The 16,619-nt window shown below is 41.2% G+C and overlaps 1 protein-coding gene across 5 annotated transcripts in view; it reads left to right on the forward strand.

Annotated features, from left to right (window-relative positions):
• The window catches only part of PLAGL1 (PLAG1 like zinc finger 1), a 50,582-nt gene that overhangs the window by 25,401 nt on the left and 8,562 nt on the right, over nt 1–16,619 (forward strand). For 2 of the 5 annotated variants that reach the window (XM_032682809.1, XM_032682811.1), the window contains 3 exons: nt 9,837–9,992; nt 11,031–11,143; nt 13,380–13,529. In XM_032682809.1, coding sequence (XP_032538700.1) covers nt 9,837–9,992; nt 11,031–11,143; nt 13,380–13,529 — 419 coding nt within the window. Of the gene's footprint in view, nt 1–5,379; nt 5,481–5,877; nt 6,026–9,836; nt 9,993–11,030; nt 11,144–13,379; nt 13,530–16,619 lie in introns of those variants that run through there. The other 3 variants (XM_032682812.1, XM_032682810.1, XM_032682813.1) reach the window with 3 other exon arrangements.

Below are 16,619 nucleotides of genomic sequence, written 5' to 3' on the forward strand. Positions count from 1 at the left end.
GCATGTCCCCCAAGGTGATGCATTTACCATCCTTTGGTCTTGTTCTTCGAGCTAGGAAGGTATGAAAACAGGAAAAAATTCCTTGCAGTTTTGCATTGCAAGATTGCTTCTTAGATTCTAGCAATAGAGACTACTGTTACTTTTGTCTGTGTGACTTTTGGAAATAATTAAAAGAAACTATAAATTAATCAGAAATATAGGAAAAGCGTTTGAATTTTATTTGATCTCAAACTGGGATGACTGTCAGCAGTAGAATAAATAGGGCTTTATGGAGATATTTATAATCTGAGTTTAGAAAGCTTCATCTGTAGGAAAAAGTCTGTGATTTTTTCTAAACCCATAAATTTTTGCAACTCTCATGTAGTTTTTCTATAATAATCTATAATCATGTTCTTTGTATTTCTGTATTTTTATATTACTCTTAGAAAGCAGAGTGAAGGTTGTCCTTATGCCTGAGGAGAATAGTCATTGTAAGGAAAATGTACTGTACTGCTACCTACTCTGTTGCTGCCAATTTTGTTATCCTTTCTTAGTCAATCTGTTAAAGAAGCTCAGGTAGACCTAATTTCTTTAGTACAGTATCAGTCAAGACGTTAGGTAATCATTTTGTGGTTCCCATTTCTTTAGTGTAGAAAAAATACAAATAAATGTTAGATCTTAGGAAAAAGAAAGCAAGTAAATGGAAATGTAGATACTACACTTGCATGTGTATTTTTTTCACAGAAATACATTTTTGTGTCTTTTCAGCAGCAGAGCTTCCCAATGCCTATTTTTTTTTTTTAAGAAATCACACCTTAAAAGAGGAGAATAATTGAACAGGGTCATTTTTTTTCCCAGAGGAACTGGGAATCAAGCATGCTTTTTGTGTTGGAAATGAGGCAGGGAATAACAGAAGTTGTTGACAGTATCCTCTGTTATGAAGCGGATGCGTAATAAGAGCTAAAGCTGTTCTGCCAAGCTGTTAATGACCTTTCATTTACAAAAGCCAATGCTTTTAAAAGAAGATTCCTTCATTTTAGTATTTTAAATATATACATTAGGGTTCATTAGTAAAAAAAAAAAATTTCTCTTGGATGAGTTGGAATATCAGTAGGAAGTTTGGGTGGTTCACTGAGGAAGTTAACTGATTTTCCAGTTTTATTCAGGCATAGTTTCCACTGAATCTAATATGCATTGGAGTATTCTTTCAGGACAGACCCCAGGGTCACAGCTCCAACCAGTCTTATGTCTCCGTGTATACACTTCTCCCCATGGACTTCCTTCTTTCATAATGTGGCTACTTGCACATCAGTAGAGCTAAGTGCACAGACGTGCACCTACAGAAGTGGGTCACATCATTTTTGCACTGCACTTTTATTCCCAGTAGCTGTGGCTTGCTTCATGTTGTTATAACTGCCTCTAAAGACTTCAAGTTCTCCAGCCATGGGATGAGTACAATATCTCTTTGCTCTGTCATGCCAGGCTTCCTTGTTGCATCCTACAGTAAACTCATATTTCCTTCTCCAAAGCGTGTCTACCTGCCTGGTTCTTTCTTTTAGTAAACAGCTGGAAATATATCCCAGCTGCTAGTATCTTTGCTGGGAAAGTTCCTGCAAGTCTGTGTTGAAAGTTGTGTCATCTGTGGAAAATCAAGAATCGATTTGGGCTGCTTTCCTAAGGAGAGGTAGCTTTTGCCACCAAGCCTTCCACCAGTCTCCTCCACACAGCATCTGGACTTGGTGAGCAGTAACAACCAAGTTCAGTGATGGAGAGAGAGACCCAGTCTAAGGTTCCCTTTTAAGGGAATCTTGCAAGGGTTGGAAATATTTCAACTAATTAATACTAAGCTTTAGTCATTACAATTGCTGCACTTCGTTTATCAGAATTGAAACCATGGTGTTGACCTGCCATCAGTAAAACTGTCAACTGTATTAATGCGCTTGATACAGTGTGTGTGTGTGGCTGCGTACATGTGTATTTATACATACATACATTTAGGAAGATATAATGTGCCTGGGTTTTTTTCCTGCTAGTAAAAAGATGGAAAATTCTGGTGTCTGTGTTAAATTGCCGCGATAGCATTTACATTCTCCACTAAAAGGTCTGACACTAAAATAAATCAACCAGCCTGTCAAAAATATCCCCAAAAGGCCTCTTTGCTTGTCACCAATGAAAGCCTCTTCAGCTGTGGTAGGTCGAACCTGTGCTGTGGGAGATGTATATTAGGGAGTCCAATGTGTGGCTCACGAGCCCCAGGGTGATTATAAGCAGTTTGAATATGACTCTCTTGATAGCTGGCTGTGTTTCTGTGAACAGGGGGTTTTAGTTTTGCTGTCTGCAGTACAGAAGTGGCATGGTTTGAACAGTGCTAGGGAAGACCTAAAGCAAGACGAAGGTGTTGCAGCCAAGGAGCCACAGCCTTGCACCAGGTCTGACTGCTGGAGAAGATGAGCAGAGTGCATCAGGAAGGCTTTGCTCTTAGGAGGCTCTTGCTGGGCATTTTGTAGGACCACGCTATGCTGACTGAGGCTCTTTCTCGTAAAAATATTGTAGTTGTGTCTGCAAATTTGCTGTTAACTTCCTTTCCTGTTTCTGGGTCTAATTTTATATGACTTCAAACAGTGGAGGGAGAGGGAGAGAAGGGAAAAAAAACCCCTGAAAAATCCAACTGTATTTTTGAATTTAATTGTTTGAAATGTGTTCAGCATTTAACAATGAGAGAAGTCTCTTTGTTTGTGCTGATTAGAAGCTATTAAATGTAAACTACAGGAGGTGATTTCACTAGTAGTTATGTATATGGGTTCTGATAACAGCCAAACCCCATGTGGTGTACTGGAAATGTGACACGTACGTTTTATACCAAGAATAACGAGCAAAAGATTATTTTTTAAATTAGCTTTCAATCAATCAATGAATTTTTTGACCTCAGGTCATTTTTAGATGAATGAACCTACCAAGAACTTTGATAAATCAGTTGATCAAACTGCAGTGAAGTTAAACGTGATAAACACACCTACATACTTTCCCCACTGTTTCGTTTGTTGGTGGTTTTTTTTGTGTTGTGGGTTTCTTGAGGGTTTTTTTTCTCTAATTTTATGGGAAAGACTTGTAAGTTGCTGCCCTTTCAGGTGTTCAAACAGTGGAGGTAACTTTTTTCCCTCCTAGCTGGGAAGTCTGTAAGATAAAGCAGAGCACAGAGATGCTTTTCCTGCACAGGCTTCACGGAAACCTGCTGAAACTGCTAAATTTCACAGTCCAGCTCTGATCCTTGAGGCTTCTCTGTTTTGCTAAGATTTTCTAGACAGAAGGAGCACAGTAGCCTCATTGGGATTGGTGTGAAACTGAGTTTTTGTGGGAAACTGGTTAAATTCCTTCTGGCTATGCCTGTTGTAGTACTTCGTGGCCACCAGGCAAAAAACTTAACTGTTCCCAGATGTGCTTGACTGTCATCATGATTACTCCCTGTTAGGAACTAGTAATGAATCATAGTTGTTGTTATCTTGTATATGTTTGTATAACAAATAGTTTTGGAGTTCTGAAGACTTTACATGTTGGAACTTGTGTTTGCCAGGAAAATGCATTTGTGCTTTGTGTTAGAAGGTTTCTTTATAGTCAGATAAGTGCTGAGCCTCCCTTCTTAGAGGCATTCTTCCATAAGAACAGCTGTGCTGTCAAGATCGTACTGCTGTGAGGAAGGAGCAGATGCCTTGACAGATGATCTTCCACTGCTGGAAACCCAGGGATGTGCCCTCCCTCTGAATCTTCGTTCTTCTGGGGAACAAAAACAGAGACACGGGGAGGTTGGAGGTGAGATGAGGGAAAGCATCACTGCAGATCAGTGGCTGGGTCAGGATGCCTGAGGGCTGGGTTCACCTGCAGTGCTGGGTCCCCGTTTTAGGGAATTAGCTCGACCTGCCAGCCTGACTGAATGTATGGGGTGGGGTGGCAGTAAGGCATGTTTGCTGTTCTCTTTCTCTGTTTCTGTCTCCAAATATAGTAACTCATTTTTAAAGTTTTACATTTTAGGAGCATGAGGTCATGTTCCCATGAATATGTTTAATGTTAAGAATGATTTCTGGGATGTTTGCAAACCACCTACTGTTCTCCTTCCCAGGGAGAGGGGGCCCCAATGGGTGTAGGCATTTACGTGCAGGGTGCTGCTCACTCCTGCGCAGGAGCAGGACTCTTCCTCCCCCTCCATCTGCATCTCAGGAGCCCCTGTCCACTCACCAGAAAGCCTGGGCATGGCAGTGACCAGCACAAGGCCTTGGTAAGGAGCTGACACTGCCCTAGCAGCACATCCACAGTGTCCCTGCTGGTGCCACCAGGCAGACTGCGAGGCTTCATGGTCTTCATGTGTCAAAGGCGTGGGAACTCACTGCTTGAAATCTATAAAGTTTCCCTCTTAAGCATGTAAGAGTAAATCTCTTTTTCTCCTCCCCCTTCTTTTTGCAGGTGGTGTTGTTTTGGGTGCAGGGTTATGGAAAATGTAGTACCTGCTTCCCAAATAATACACTGTGTCAAGCACAAAAGTGCAAGTTTTCAGTCTTTGCTCGGGTGAGCAATCGTGATTGCAAAGTCAGACTGGAGTGTGGTTTCTTGATTTCTTTTTTTTCTTTTTTTTCATGCAGAGCTGAGCAGTCGTACCTCTCTGTTAATGCAAGGTTTTGATGTATGACATAGATGTGAAAAGGAGACATTGAAGAAATGTTTACCTATTTTAATGCTGGATTAGGGATCAGTTATTATAGTTAAAAAGTGAAGATCAGTCAGTAGAAAATTTAGCATGACATTCTGCATTATGGTAATTATAGCAAGTTCTATTTTACTTTAATATAAATAGGATAAATTATTAATTAAGAGCTTCATTTTGCACATCAAACTTAGGACACATAAGGCTTCTTTCCTAAACATTTCTTTACAGTGGGAATTGTGTCAGTGACCCACAATAACGGGAAAATAACTTGTGATTAACTGTTTGCTAATTGAGTACTTTGACTTTTTTGCCAAATAAATTATACTGTAGAACAAGGCTTTTAAGCTTTTCCAGCACAGAGTGCTGCAGAACAAACCACAGGGCAGGAAACCCTCATGCACCACCTCACACACCTTTGAGTAAGAAGAGCCAAGACTGGTATGTGCAAAGCATCTTGAACAGAAAACATCCAGATGGTATTTTTGCAGCGTTCCTCTATGTGAAAGTTGAACAAGGCTAACGGAGCAGTACAGTTTTACTCTGGGATAAATTACTGTTGTTTGCTATGCAAATCTTATGATTGTAATTAGTCTAGGATTTGGACTGTTGTGTACACTGATCTTTGCTCCCTCTGCTCATGGGAGCTAATTCTAATGCTGCAAAACAGCACAGCAAATGTCAAGTGCTGCTCAGACGCCGATCGTTTCTTGCTCAAAGTGGACGTTCTAGAAGGAATGATTTACCTCTGCCTTCACAGGGAACATAATTGTACTGCAGGCATCTTGTGGGCCGCTGAAGTGTTCAGGTACTGTAAAGTCTCTCTTGAAAATAGAGGTTGGAGAAAACGCAGGAAGGACGTCCTGATAGGCATCTAATTTTTAGCAAACTGTTTTTAAAAAGTGATGTTCTGCTGCTGATTGGTTAAGGAGCTGGTGGCATGTCTGAGCTATCATGACAGTGATTGTAGTTCCTAGTATGGTTATGTATAGCTCCTCTTATCTCTGCAGCAGACTCTGTGTAACTGCAGCCTGTGGCTCCTTGCCCACGCTAATGAGCTCTCCCCGAGGCCGGGCTTGTGCCTGTGGGGGTGGCACAGTACTCCACAGTGCTGCTGTTTTGGAAACCAGTTTGTTGACTGTGCTCAAGTCCAGCTTGCCCAAGCTACTGTGCCAGCTTGGCTACTGTTGGCTGCGGGAGCTTGTCCCTGTGCAGCGTGGCTGGCCCCAGAGCCGTCTGGAGGGCGAGGCAGGCTGGTCACTGAGGCTGCCAGGCTGTATAGTCTGAAGCAAAGGAGAACTGTCACCTAGACCTGGACTGGGGGGAAGAACCAGCATGGTGAGGACGGTACAGGTGAGCCACATTCACAGCCCATTCACCTCCTTGGGAACATGGCTACCACCGTTCGGTCAGCTCATGTGGTTGGAGTGCATCCTGCAGGCAGTGGGTCTCACTTTTCTGATGACCCAAAGAGCCGGGGAAAGCCGTGGCTGCTGCCAACCATGCCTCTCAATAGCTGGGAGAAGTGGGAGCAGATTCAGGCACGGGGATACCAGGGTTGGGGTGTACAGATATGCCCTTCTGTTAGCCCCTCCAGAGGCAGTTTGTGGGGGGTGAGCACCTTGTCCTTGCGATTAAGGTGGTGGCTGCACACCTGCAACCTGGTCAGAGTCTGCACCTGCACCCGTGCCAGGCTCTTCTGTATGCCTGTCTCCCCCCTGCTGCAGTGAAGTTCAGCAAAGTAAAAATCTTAACAGCTACAAGATTTGTTAGCTTGTGTAGTTGTATCTCTAGATAGATAAAAAGCATGATTTGGAAGTTTTTCGGAATCACTGCAAAGGCAGAGAAAGAATGAAGAAATACCCTCTAGGGGACAATATAGCACTGTTGTTCTAAAGGTATAGTAAATGACACGATCTGTTTTTTAACAGCTTGTAACTCCTGTGAATCTCATTTATTTCTTTTTGTTCCCTACTCATCTAAATCACAGCAAAGCAGAGGAATGGTGGCAGTTTTACTTTTTCTTGCGTGCTTGCACATGACCTCGAGCCCATTAATTTTGTTTGTGTAAATACAGTTTAAGGGAGCAAGGAAACTGCAAAAGCGTTGAGGTACTAAAGTGCCCAACAAAAAGCAGAAGAAATCTTCTTCACAGAAAATGATTTTTCTAACCAAGTGTATTTCATTTCTAGTGCTAATACAACAAAGTGTGTGTTGTTTCCATGGCTGGATGCTCGATATTTCAAAACAGAGTGAGTTCTGAGGCTGTTGTTGAAAAAATGCAGTTTACTTAATTAGCCAAGGTAAAAAGGGGTATAAAATCTGTGTAAGCTTTGCAAACCAGTGCTGTGCTGCAGCTATTTATACATTCCTTCACCAATGGCATCAGTAATTTAGCACTGATATACAAAGGATCATGACTTGATCTGTAGTTATCTCTGAGGAAGACTGTGAACTTGACCGTTTTCCACTGTTAGTTTTGGGGATAGAAATTACGAAGATCCCTGTTCCCCAGGGTAGTCCCTGAAGTTATTCTGTTTGCGGTGCTCCAGTCCTGTGGTTCTGGTACACCTGGCAATTCTGAGTCAGACTAACATGTTGGTGTGGAGTCAGAAATACTGTGCAGTGAATGTAGTACCAGTATGCCTCTTAAATAACTTAAGTAATCTAGTTATTTTCAGGTCCCATGTAAAAAAAAACCAAAACATAGAAAATCTTAGAACAAGCCTTGGGCAGCTCTGGATATTTCAAGGCGTCGTGCAGCTATGCCAGGTCCCAAGGTGCTTAAAAGCACTTCCAGCTCTGCAGCTAATTTCATTCAGGACTTTGTCATGCTGCTTAGGTGTGCTACCTGGGGAGCCATCTGTGGGGCTGCTAAGCTCAGTGGCATGCTCAACACCTCTTCTGATGCAAAGCAGTCCCTGATTTTAGAGGAGTGCCTCCCCAGTACCCACCTGTGTGAATCATTTCAGACCTTATGTCTTGGATCTGGAGGACTAAGGGGGTTAGCTAATGCATTACTGCTGAGTTTGGAGGCCGATTCAAAGAATACCCTTTTCCCCTGCTTTCCTTTTCCCGCCTACCTGTGAGCTGCCCACCCTGGGGCCTCTGCGGTGGGCACTGCCCCGGGGAGGCTGAGAGGTTTGCTCAGGAGCTTGGTAGTGATGAATCACAGAGGTATGGCATGGATTGATAAGGTCGTGTACTTTACGATTAGACACATCCTTCCTCTAACAGCAGTTCTTTGTCTCCATTTTGCTTTTGGTAATGTGTTTTGGCAGTTTGCATACAATAACTCTCCAAGCAGGAGCTGTTTGACTTGAGACAAAGTTACTATTATTCTAGGTAAGCTCAGGAAGCCCTCCGAATTTTGTTGTCCTCAGAAGGGTGACTTCTGGAATCTGTTTAAAAGCCAATTAAGTTAAATCACCAAGGAAGTTGTTTTTTTCTTGCAGCCTAGCTGTAAAGGACTTTCAGGTACACAAACCAGTGTATAACAAGAAAAATATGCTTTGCAACTGTATTGTTGGTTTTTGTGCATTTTAAGTGAGGGCTGTAGAGGGGCATGTTCTTTATCTGTAGCACTTGCAAAAAAAGTAATGTATTTCAGCTACTCATAGTGCAGGCATGCAGCCTGGGAACCGTGGCAAAAGAAAACTTACGTGGTCCCCAAATTACTGAAAAATACAGACTATTGTAGTGCCTGCAGCCTGACCGACACACAAGTCTACCTTCTCATTTAAAATTGATGGAGAGCCCAAAGAACTGGGTAGGAACACTTCCAGCTTATTTGGGAGATTTTGGACTAGACTATCAAGGTGTGTAATTTAGTCAAGTGCCTACATCTGTTTACAAACAAAAACCTTTTTGAGGTACCCTTAATATGTAATGGCATTTATGGTGCTAGTGTCCTTTCTCAAAGACATCTCTGATGTTTCCCCAGGCAAAGTCTCCTGAGCTTTCTATGCTTCTCTTGACCTCTCCTTGGTTACAAGCCCCTGTCTGTGGTGAAGCCTCACCTCTTCTGCCCCAGTCTCTGCTACAGTGTCCTGTGGCTCCCTTGGACTCTCTTGACTGTGCTGGCTCCCCTCCTCTGCTCTGTATTGTTGCTTACTGAATAGACTTGCTCAGCAGAGTTTTCATAAGGAAAACAAAATGAGGTAGTCATGGATGACCAATACCAGCTTTTCCTTTTAACTCAGTTGTAAAGCACTGTCGGCTTACTGGTCTGGTTTCTGCTGTCTATAAAAATGTTTTGTGCAAGAAGTCCCCTTTTTCCCATCGCCCTGTGTGACAGCAGTGCCAAGATGACCTTCTGCTGGAAAGTCTCATTGCTCAGTTGTGTCGCTGCTCAGTATGAGTTTCCCTGGCAACCAGTTTGAGCTGCACTGAACCAAAAATATCTCACTGTGCTGGGGGAAAGTCAGTTTGCAGACATGTATTTTTCTTTAATGACTTCTCTGGATGGTACATGTGTTCAGCCTGCAGATGTCATTATTGGAACCAGCGACTGGGAGATGTGGTATGCCCCTTTTCCTTACTTCCATAGGCAGCGAGGCCTGTAAGAAGGCTGCCCTTGCGCGATTGTCAACTGAGTTGTGACTGTAGGACCCACAATACTTATTTTTCATGGTACACTGTGGGTCTTGTCTTCTACTGAGAATGGTCTGTGCAGCAGACACAAAGTCTTCCTTGAATTCCTTGGATCTCTGCAAATTACAGGATTATGTAATCGCAGAATGGGTAAGGTTGGAAGGGACTAACCTTGCCATGTTGTTACTAACAGCTTTGTCCTTCTCATTTCTGGTGCATTTCATATATGCACCTTGATTTATAGGTGAACACTTAATGAGCTCCAGTTTTGCTGCCGTCTCAGTCTTCAGAGGCACAGTTTGTGACATCTCCAATTGAACACGTGTATAAATCTTTGGAGGTCAGGACCCAACAATTTGCACACGAGAGAATGCACAGACTGGAGGTGTTATTTCAAACCTTCCTTATTCAGTTCTTGCAGATAATCTTTTCACTAACTTATGTAGAACACTGGTGTGAAGAAAAGCATTAGTAATTCCAGATGTGTTCTCAAGATGACAAAATTAGAGGAGATTAAATTTGAAAGTAGTATGCCATTTTTAGTAACAGGTTCCCTTTTCTGGATTTGTAGGGTGTGAGGATTGTGGTAGAAGCCTTATAGGAGAATGCAAACTCCACGGACCGCTCATCAGGGCTAAAGATAGGGTTATTCCCAGCCGAGCCCGTCTCACCCTACCTCACTACCTCACTTTGCGAGTGTTGGAGCTGCGAGCTGGAAACCAGCAGAGTAAGTATTTTAGCTCTCTTTCCCACATTTGAGAAAGAGGAGGCAAAAGTACTAGCACTGGCTTGTTTTCATGAGGCATAATCATTGGGCATTAGCAGTATGAAGACTGCTTTATTTTCAGCTGGGCACAGCTAAAGCTCACAGTCAGCTACTGTTTTTTATGACTGATTTCTACTAACTTAGAAGCACAGACTGATGGCAGGGCATTAGCCAGAACTGGCGTGACATTTAGCTGTGAGCAACCAGCTAGCTCTGTTCAGTCAATTCAAGTTTAATTAATGTTGAATTTGTATCTAATAGTAACAGCCACGCACTATTACTTTTTTTTTTAACCCCAAGCATGTAAAACAGGAAAGAGTACTCAATAAAAAGTCAGAAACAAAATGGTAAATGATATCACTCATCCACCCCCTGCGAACGCAAAAGATCACAGTGGGGTAATTTACATTTTGCAGTATCTTCAGTTCATACTTTGGAAAGACTGTTGTTTCCTTCTGAAGGCAAGGCAATTCAAATGCCCAGACTCGAGCAAGGAAAAGATGTCCTTAGTGCACAAATTTTCCACAGGTACCTGTGTAAAAGTAGTCCTGCCTAGATTGCATTTCAGAAAGAGAAAGACAAGGTGTCTATTCTGCCACTCCATTGATATGAGTGTTGCAGAATAATGTAATGTTTTTATAGATCCTCTCCACTCATATCGGGAGAGAACAACCTCTCAGATTATGCCAACAAGGAGAGCATTATGATAACATCAGTTCGTAGATTGAAGAGTAGCAACACAATTGTGTTACATACTCAGTTTAATGTCCTCTCATGGACTTTAGGCACTTTTGCATTCAATGCAGTACCCATTTAAAAAAAAATTTTCAGTACCTATTTACATCCTTTTTAGATTCTTCACATTAGGGCTTACTTGTCTAGAAGAAGAATCCATGTATTCTGCACTGTTTGTTTATCTCCATTTTCACAGCTGTAAATGTATAGAAAATAGTTTGTGATGTCTATATTAATATTAGATTGGTCTCTCTTTGTTCACAGTCCTTGGTGTATTTGCAAAGAAAGTAATACAGAAGAGAACACAGTTTGGTCCTTATGTTGGTCAACTATCTACAAAACTGACCTGCTATGATGAGAGCAGGCTAGTCCTGCAGGTAAAAACCCACTGACATCCTATGAAGTGCATATATGTCTTTAGCAGTTCATGTGTATTTATGTATTTTAGTCAGTCAATTTGCCAACTGATCTAATTAATTAATTGTGCTTTTGATCTGTAAGTATGAATGTAAATCACATTATTAGGCAATACAGCATAACCTGGAGTACCAAAATGTTCCTGTATGTTGTGTTTTCTAGAATTTTGCTTTTCTGCTTTCTAGTTTTACCATTTTCAGAATGTTGGACTTATCAGTCTAACAGCTCTTAATAAACTTTTCACAGAGCCTGGCTACTGAACTGTCTTCCGAGATAACACAAAAGGATTTGCGCTTTACACCATGCCACTGGGAGGTTTGAGTTTGTGCACTGGATTAGCGATGGTGGCAGAAATACGCACTAAGGCACTTGCTTAGTAGGGAGGAACAGTGCAGGGATGGGGAAACATTTCTTAATAATGTGTTAATTTATATTATATATAAACTTTGACACACAGTGCACTACTCAGTGTATTTAGTCAGATTGTTTTTTAGTGCTGGTACCATCTGTTGCTGCATACACAGATTCTTATCATCTCCTCTGGACCATGACACTATTGTTCACACTTTATCCAGCAAAAATAGTGGCCTCACAGGACTGGCCTAGCTTAGGCGTGCATATCCTTTACCACAGGAATTCCTTGGGAGTGATAGCTGATTGTAATCCTCTAGGTTCCAATCTTAGCATTTTGCTGCACGGGGTCATGCCTGAGCACACATCTTGTGTCATACAGCGAGTCCATGGTCAAGTCACAGCCTCTGTCAGGACTTCCCAGCAGATCACGGTTCTTCCAGAGTTTGTATTTCATATCAGGCCGTCTCACCCCCCAGTAGAGAGACACCGGCAGCAGCTGTCCTGTGACACGCTTTATGTCTTTGTATGAGCTTTCTCCAGAAGCTCAGGGCTAGAAAACAGTGTGTGTTGTGAAGAAAATTCTTCCATAATTCTGTTTGAGAGCAAAAGTAATAGCTTCAGTAGTTGCCGTAAACTTCATTTGCACATGGAAGTCATGGGAATGATCTGCCAGGAGAATAACACTGCCAGGAGAATAATCTGTGCGATTTTCATGACATATTGTCACCAGAAAGGATTCGCTCTTCTCCATAACTTTCTTCAGTCTTTTTATGAGACACTTTAATTCTTACAAATGCAGAAAACGTACTTCTCTAACAATGGATGGATGAGCTAAGCACCCAGTTCCTTCCTCTTCACCAAGCCATTGTAAACCACACCCTATCCTCTATCACTCAGCACCATTTGCTTAAAAGTATACAGTGATAAGCACAGCTCTGGCTGATGAATGGACTGTTTCTTCAGAAGAGGAGATTAGAGTCCCAGATTTCCTACATGACAGCAGTAGCTGCCTTGACTTCTCCCTAGCATGAGTATGTGACCAAACTTGTCCAACAGGCAGGTGTTTTCATCGGAAACGTGATGCAGTTAGATAAAATAGTTCCCAGAAGCAATGGGAATGCAACTTTTTTTTGCAATTAATTACTCAGTTACATGGCTAGTAGAACAGATACTTGCTGTGCTCACATCTGTTGTGCAGCTTCATTGGTCAACGATTGAGACGCTATTGCAGAAAAGCAACTGTCTTGTTGGAAGACAATAGTATTTACCTCACAGAGGCATCTTCTTGGAAGGGAATCTGGGAAGAATGAAGTAAAGCAAAAAGAAAGAGATCTTTCTGGCACAGTTGTTCATTTGTATTTACTTTTGCTTGTTAAGGGGAAAAAGACAAGACTGTTAAAATGCCATTATATTGTATGTTACCTCTCTGAACTTATTACACAAGTTATACAATTGTTCCTTGAAAAATGTAGCAGCACTGAAGTTTGAGATTATCAAGTACTCAGGAAGTAGATTAAGGCATAAAGCTTATCTTTCTACCTGCTTGCACTTAGTTCTTATAATATTATCTCTATATAACATAAAAATGATGAAATATAAACTGGAAGTACATACAAAGCCCTACAGTTATTTTAGTAGCAGGGTGCTCAGCAGGTATTCGTTCCTCACTTTCTTTTGCAGTTAGTATTCTCTAAGAGTGATCTATTCCAAAACAACCACAATTTCAAAGGACATATGAGCAAGACGGTAAATAACTGATAGCTGTGACTCCAAGTTAAAAAAACTAATGTGCTTCTATGCAGGACTTGGTTTTATCATGTTCATTCTTCCCCTTTGTTTCAGGTATTGAAAGATGGAGGGAAGTACTTTCTGGACACTCCCAATGAAGACTGTGGAAACTGGATGATGTTTGTCCGGCTAGCCCGGAACCAAGAAGAACAGACCCTTGTGGCTTATCAGCACTGTGGAGAAGTTTACTTCACAACAGTTAAGGTAGTTAAACTGACATTGCTTCACCTGTCATCCAAATGGAAATGTATAAGCAAAGATTCTGAAAGACCAACTCTTTTAAAGATGAAAGATTGATTATATTCTGCCAACTGGATCTTTATTGCACACTACCTTTTATATCACTTAATCCATTGTAAAGCAAGCAGTGTATGGGGTTTTTCAGGAAAGGTGGTGTGTACCTGCTGTTGTGGGTAGTGAAGAAACTGAGCAGAGGGAAACATAAAAATCATTCCTGATGGTGGTGTTTAAACTGCATTTAGTAAAGTTTCTCAGTTCCAGATAGGTACATGGTAAGATTATCTAGCCTTGTTACATTTGACAGTACTTCATTCTGGAAATAACAAACAAATTTCCTTTGCTTTATTACAATTTTGGACATGTAGTGTTTTCTGAGCACATTACCATGTGCTCAGGAGCAGGGTGTTAAGCAGAATCTTTATGTACTATTTTCCATGCTCGTTAAATCTGAAGACAACTGCATAACTAAGCAATAACTTCGCAACATGCAGTGTTGACATGAAATGATCAGTTTATGTTAGAGATTCTGGACTGCATCTTTATCTGTGGAGAGAGAACAAAGTGGTCTCTATTTATAAATGACACTGGAACATACAGTCTTTTTAGTTGTTTTGTCCACTTTCTCAGGCAAAGTTTGTTTTAATCAGAAATAACTTTCTTGCATACTTGGGAAACTGAAGTCTATCTGTTGAACATAATGCTTGTGTATCATGGTGAACAATGTTAAAATGTGGAAAAAAAAGGAGTGGATATTAGTCAAAAGAAGTTACTATGGAATTAAAATCCAGCATTTCAATTTCATTTGGCACATATTTCTGTGCCATAGCAGTGTTTACTGTTGTTTCTCCATTTTTGTTTTTCCACCTGCTCAGTAAGGAAAAATATTTACTGCACAGCGATACTGAGAGAATAAGTTAATAGTGATAACATTTCACACCCTCAAAGTAATTTATAACAGTATGAAATATATTTGGGGTTTGATTAATATTAAAATAATTATTAGGGGGATAACAGAAAAATGTGAAGCAGTATATGCTATTCTGAGACATACTTAGGCTGTGTTTGAGATTCTCATGCAGTCCATACCATTTGAGATTTCAATATGATTTTAACATTGCTTATAATATTGACAGGATTACTAATACTATATTTGGGACACATGAACTTTTCCAAGTTGTTATGAACTGGTAACTTACAATTTCCAGTATAATTTAAGTACTATTGAACCAGCTCTCTGCTGACTTCAGCAGAACCCTGCTTATTGGCATTAATGGAGAGTTGTATCCTATATACTCACACAAAGAGTGTCTTAGGGTTAGGCATGTCTTGGAACCTTTACTGTGCTGTGTATCATAGGGCATGACTTGGGTTTTATTTCTCCTGAATCCCAGTATCATTCACGGTACTGTGTCATCCTGCAGATTTTGTCCAGGTCAGTGAAAGCAGTAGCCTTGTGCTACACTTAGGCACATCCTTCTTGTCATCTGTGAGGCTGCCTTAGGGCTGACTATGAAGTTATTTTCTCAAGATATTTTTAATGGAGTATGTTAAATTGGGGACAGGATCGACTCCTTTCTCCACTGTTTTTACAAAAAAATAGGATTTTGGTGACATGAAACTACAACTACTAAAGCATACATGTAAGTGACATACTAACAGTACCATTAGCTGCCTTGTTGACCTAATGGCTGCAGCCCCTACTTTTAAAAGGTATACATCGTGAGAAAGTAAAAGTCATCCATAGTTGTTGTTTGATCCCAGGATAGTTTCACATGGGCACTGTAGTAGTTTTCTTTTATTCTCACAGATGGCACAGAATAAAAGACAACTTGTAGTGGATTTGGATACTGATGTTTAATGTCAGTTTTACTGAGATTAGAGCTCTTACCTTACTTGACAGTTTCACACACTGATGCACTTGCCCTCCAAGGTCACATTGACCAGGTCTCAACTTCCCGCAGGGAAGATAGTTGCTGGTCCTGTAATTTTGGGCGGAAGGTCATGACAGTGTCATGCTGCGCAGTTGTTTGTGGGTACCAGTCTCAGGTGTCACTGGCCAAGGTCGTAGGACATCCTCAGACATTTGTACCTCTGAAGCTCCCCACAGCTTGGTTTTCTCCATCGGAATAGACTATGTGGAGGAGCACAGTGCATGATCAGCCTCGTAGTTGATGACTCTGCCTCGTGTCCTTAGTTGAGTGGAAAATTCAGCATGTACCATTTCTGTTTAGGCCAGGTGTTATCAAAACGTAAAACCAACCCATAGTGACTGTAGTTAGCAAGCAGGCTTGTGCTTGGGAGTCCAAAAATTCAGTTTTCAACATTATACAGAAAATTATCCCTCACCTGTCAGCATTCACAATCTAAATTGTCTTTACCATGTTTATCCCACAATGATGTTATAAAATAAGTGCATTTTATGATGTCACATTTTGTAGAATAAGACTCAGCTGCTCTCCTCTTGGGCTAGTTTGTTTTTTTTTTTCAGTGACACAAGTTTAGCTTAGTTAAAATAAAACTACAAACTACAGTGCAGTTTGACTCTACCCCTGTAGCAGCAGTGTTGGGTTTTATTATAGATGAAGAAAATTGTGTACAGGGTCAAGGAGTCATATAAATCATGATCCCAAAGTTTAGTTTTCTCCTTTGCTTTTAAAGAACTAACAGATCTTTAGCCAGTGAGTGTAATCACTCCTCTCTTTTATTTGCTGTTCTGTTGACTGAAAGTATTTGTCAGAAGAGGTCATAGTCCAGTCCAAGGAAAGATTTGGGCAAGCATGACTGGATGGGAGACTGCAGATTATGGGCTCCCTTAATCCTGTGGGGGAAGGCTTCAGTGGAAGGAGGGGAGAGTTACAATAAAGCACACGCTTAGTGAGCCTGACACATTAGAGCCAGCACATGGAAACATGCCAATTTGAGTGGCAGTCCACAAATTGATTGGCTCTGCACCCATGCTCAGTGTGACATATCCAGCTTGGCATCCAAGCGGTTGTGCGTTCATGATGGGTTTTTCCTTTGTCTGTACCCTGTAGTTAAGTGTTGTGTCCAGTG

Source organism: Chiroxiphia lanceolata, chromosome 3 (assembly GCF_009829145.1).
Source record: "Chiroxiphia lanceolata isolate bChiLan1 chromosome 3, bChiLan1.pri, whole genome shotgun sequence".
Classification (NCBI taxonomy): Eukaryota; Metazoa; Chordata; class Aves; order Passeriformes; family Pipridae; genus Chiroxiphia; species Chiroxiphia lanceolata.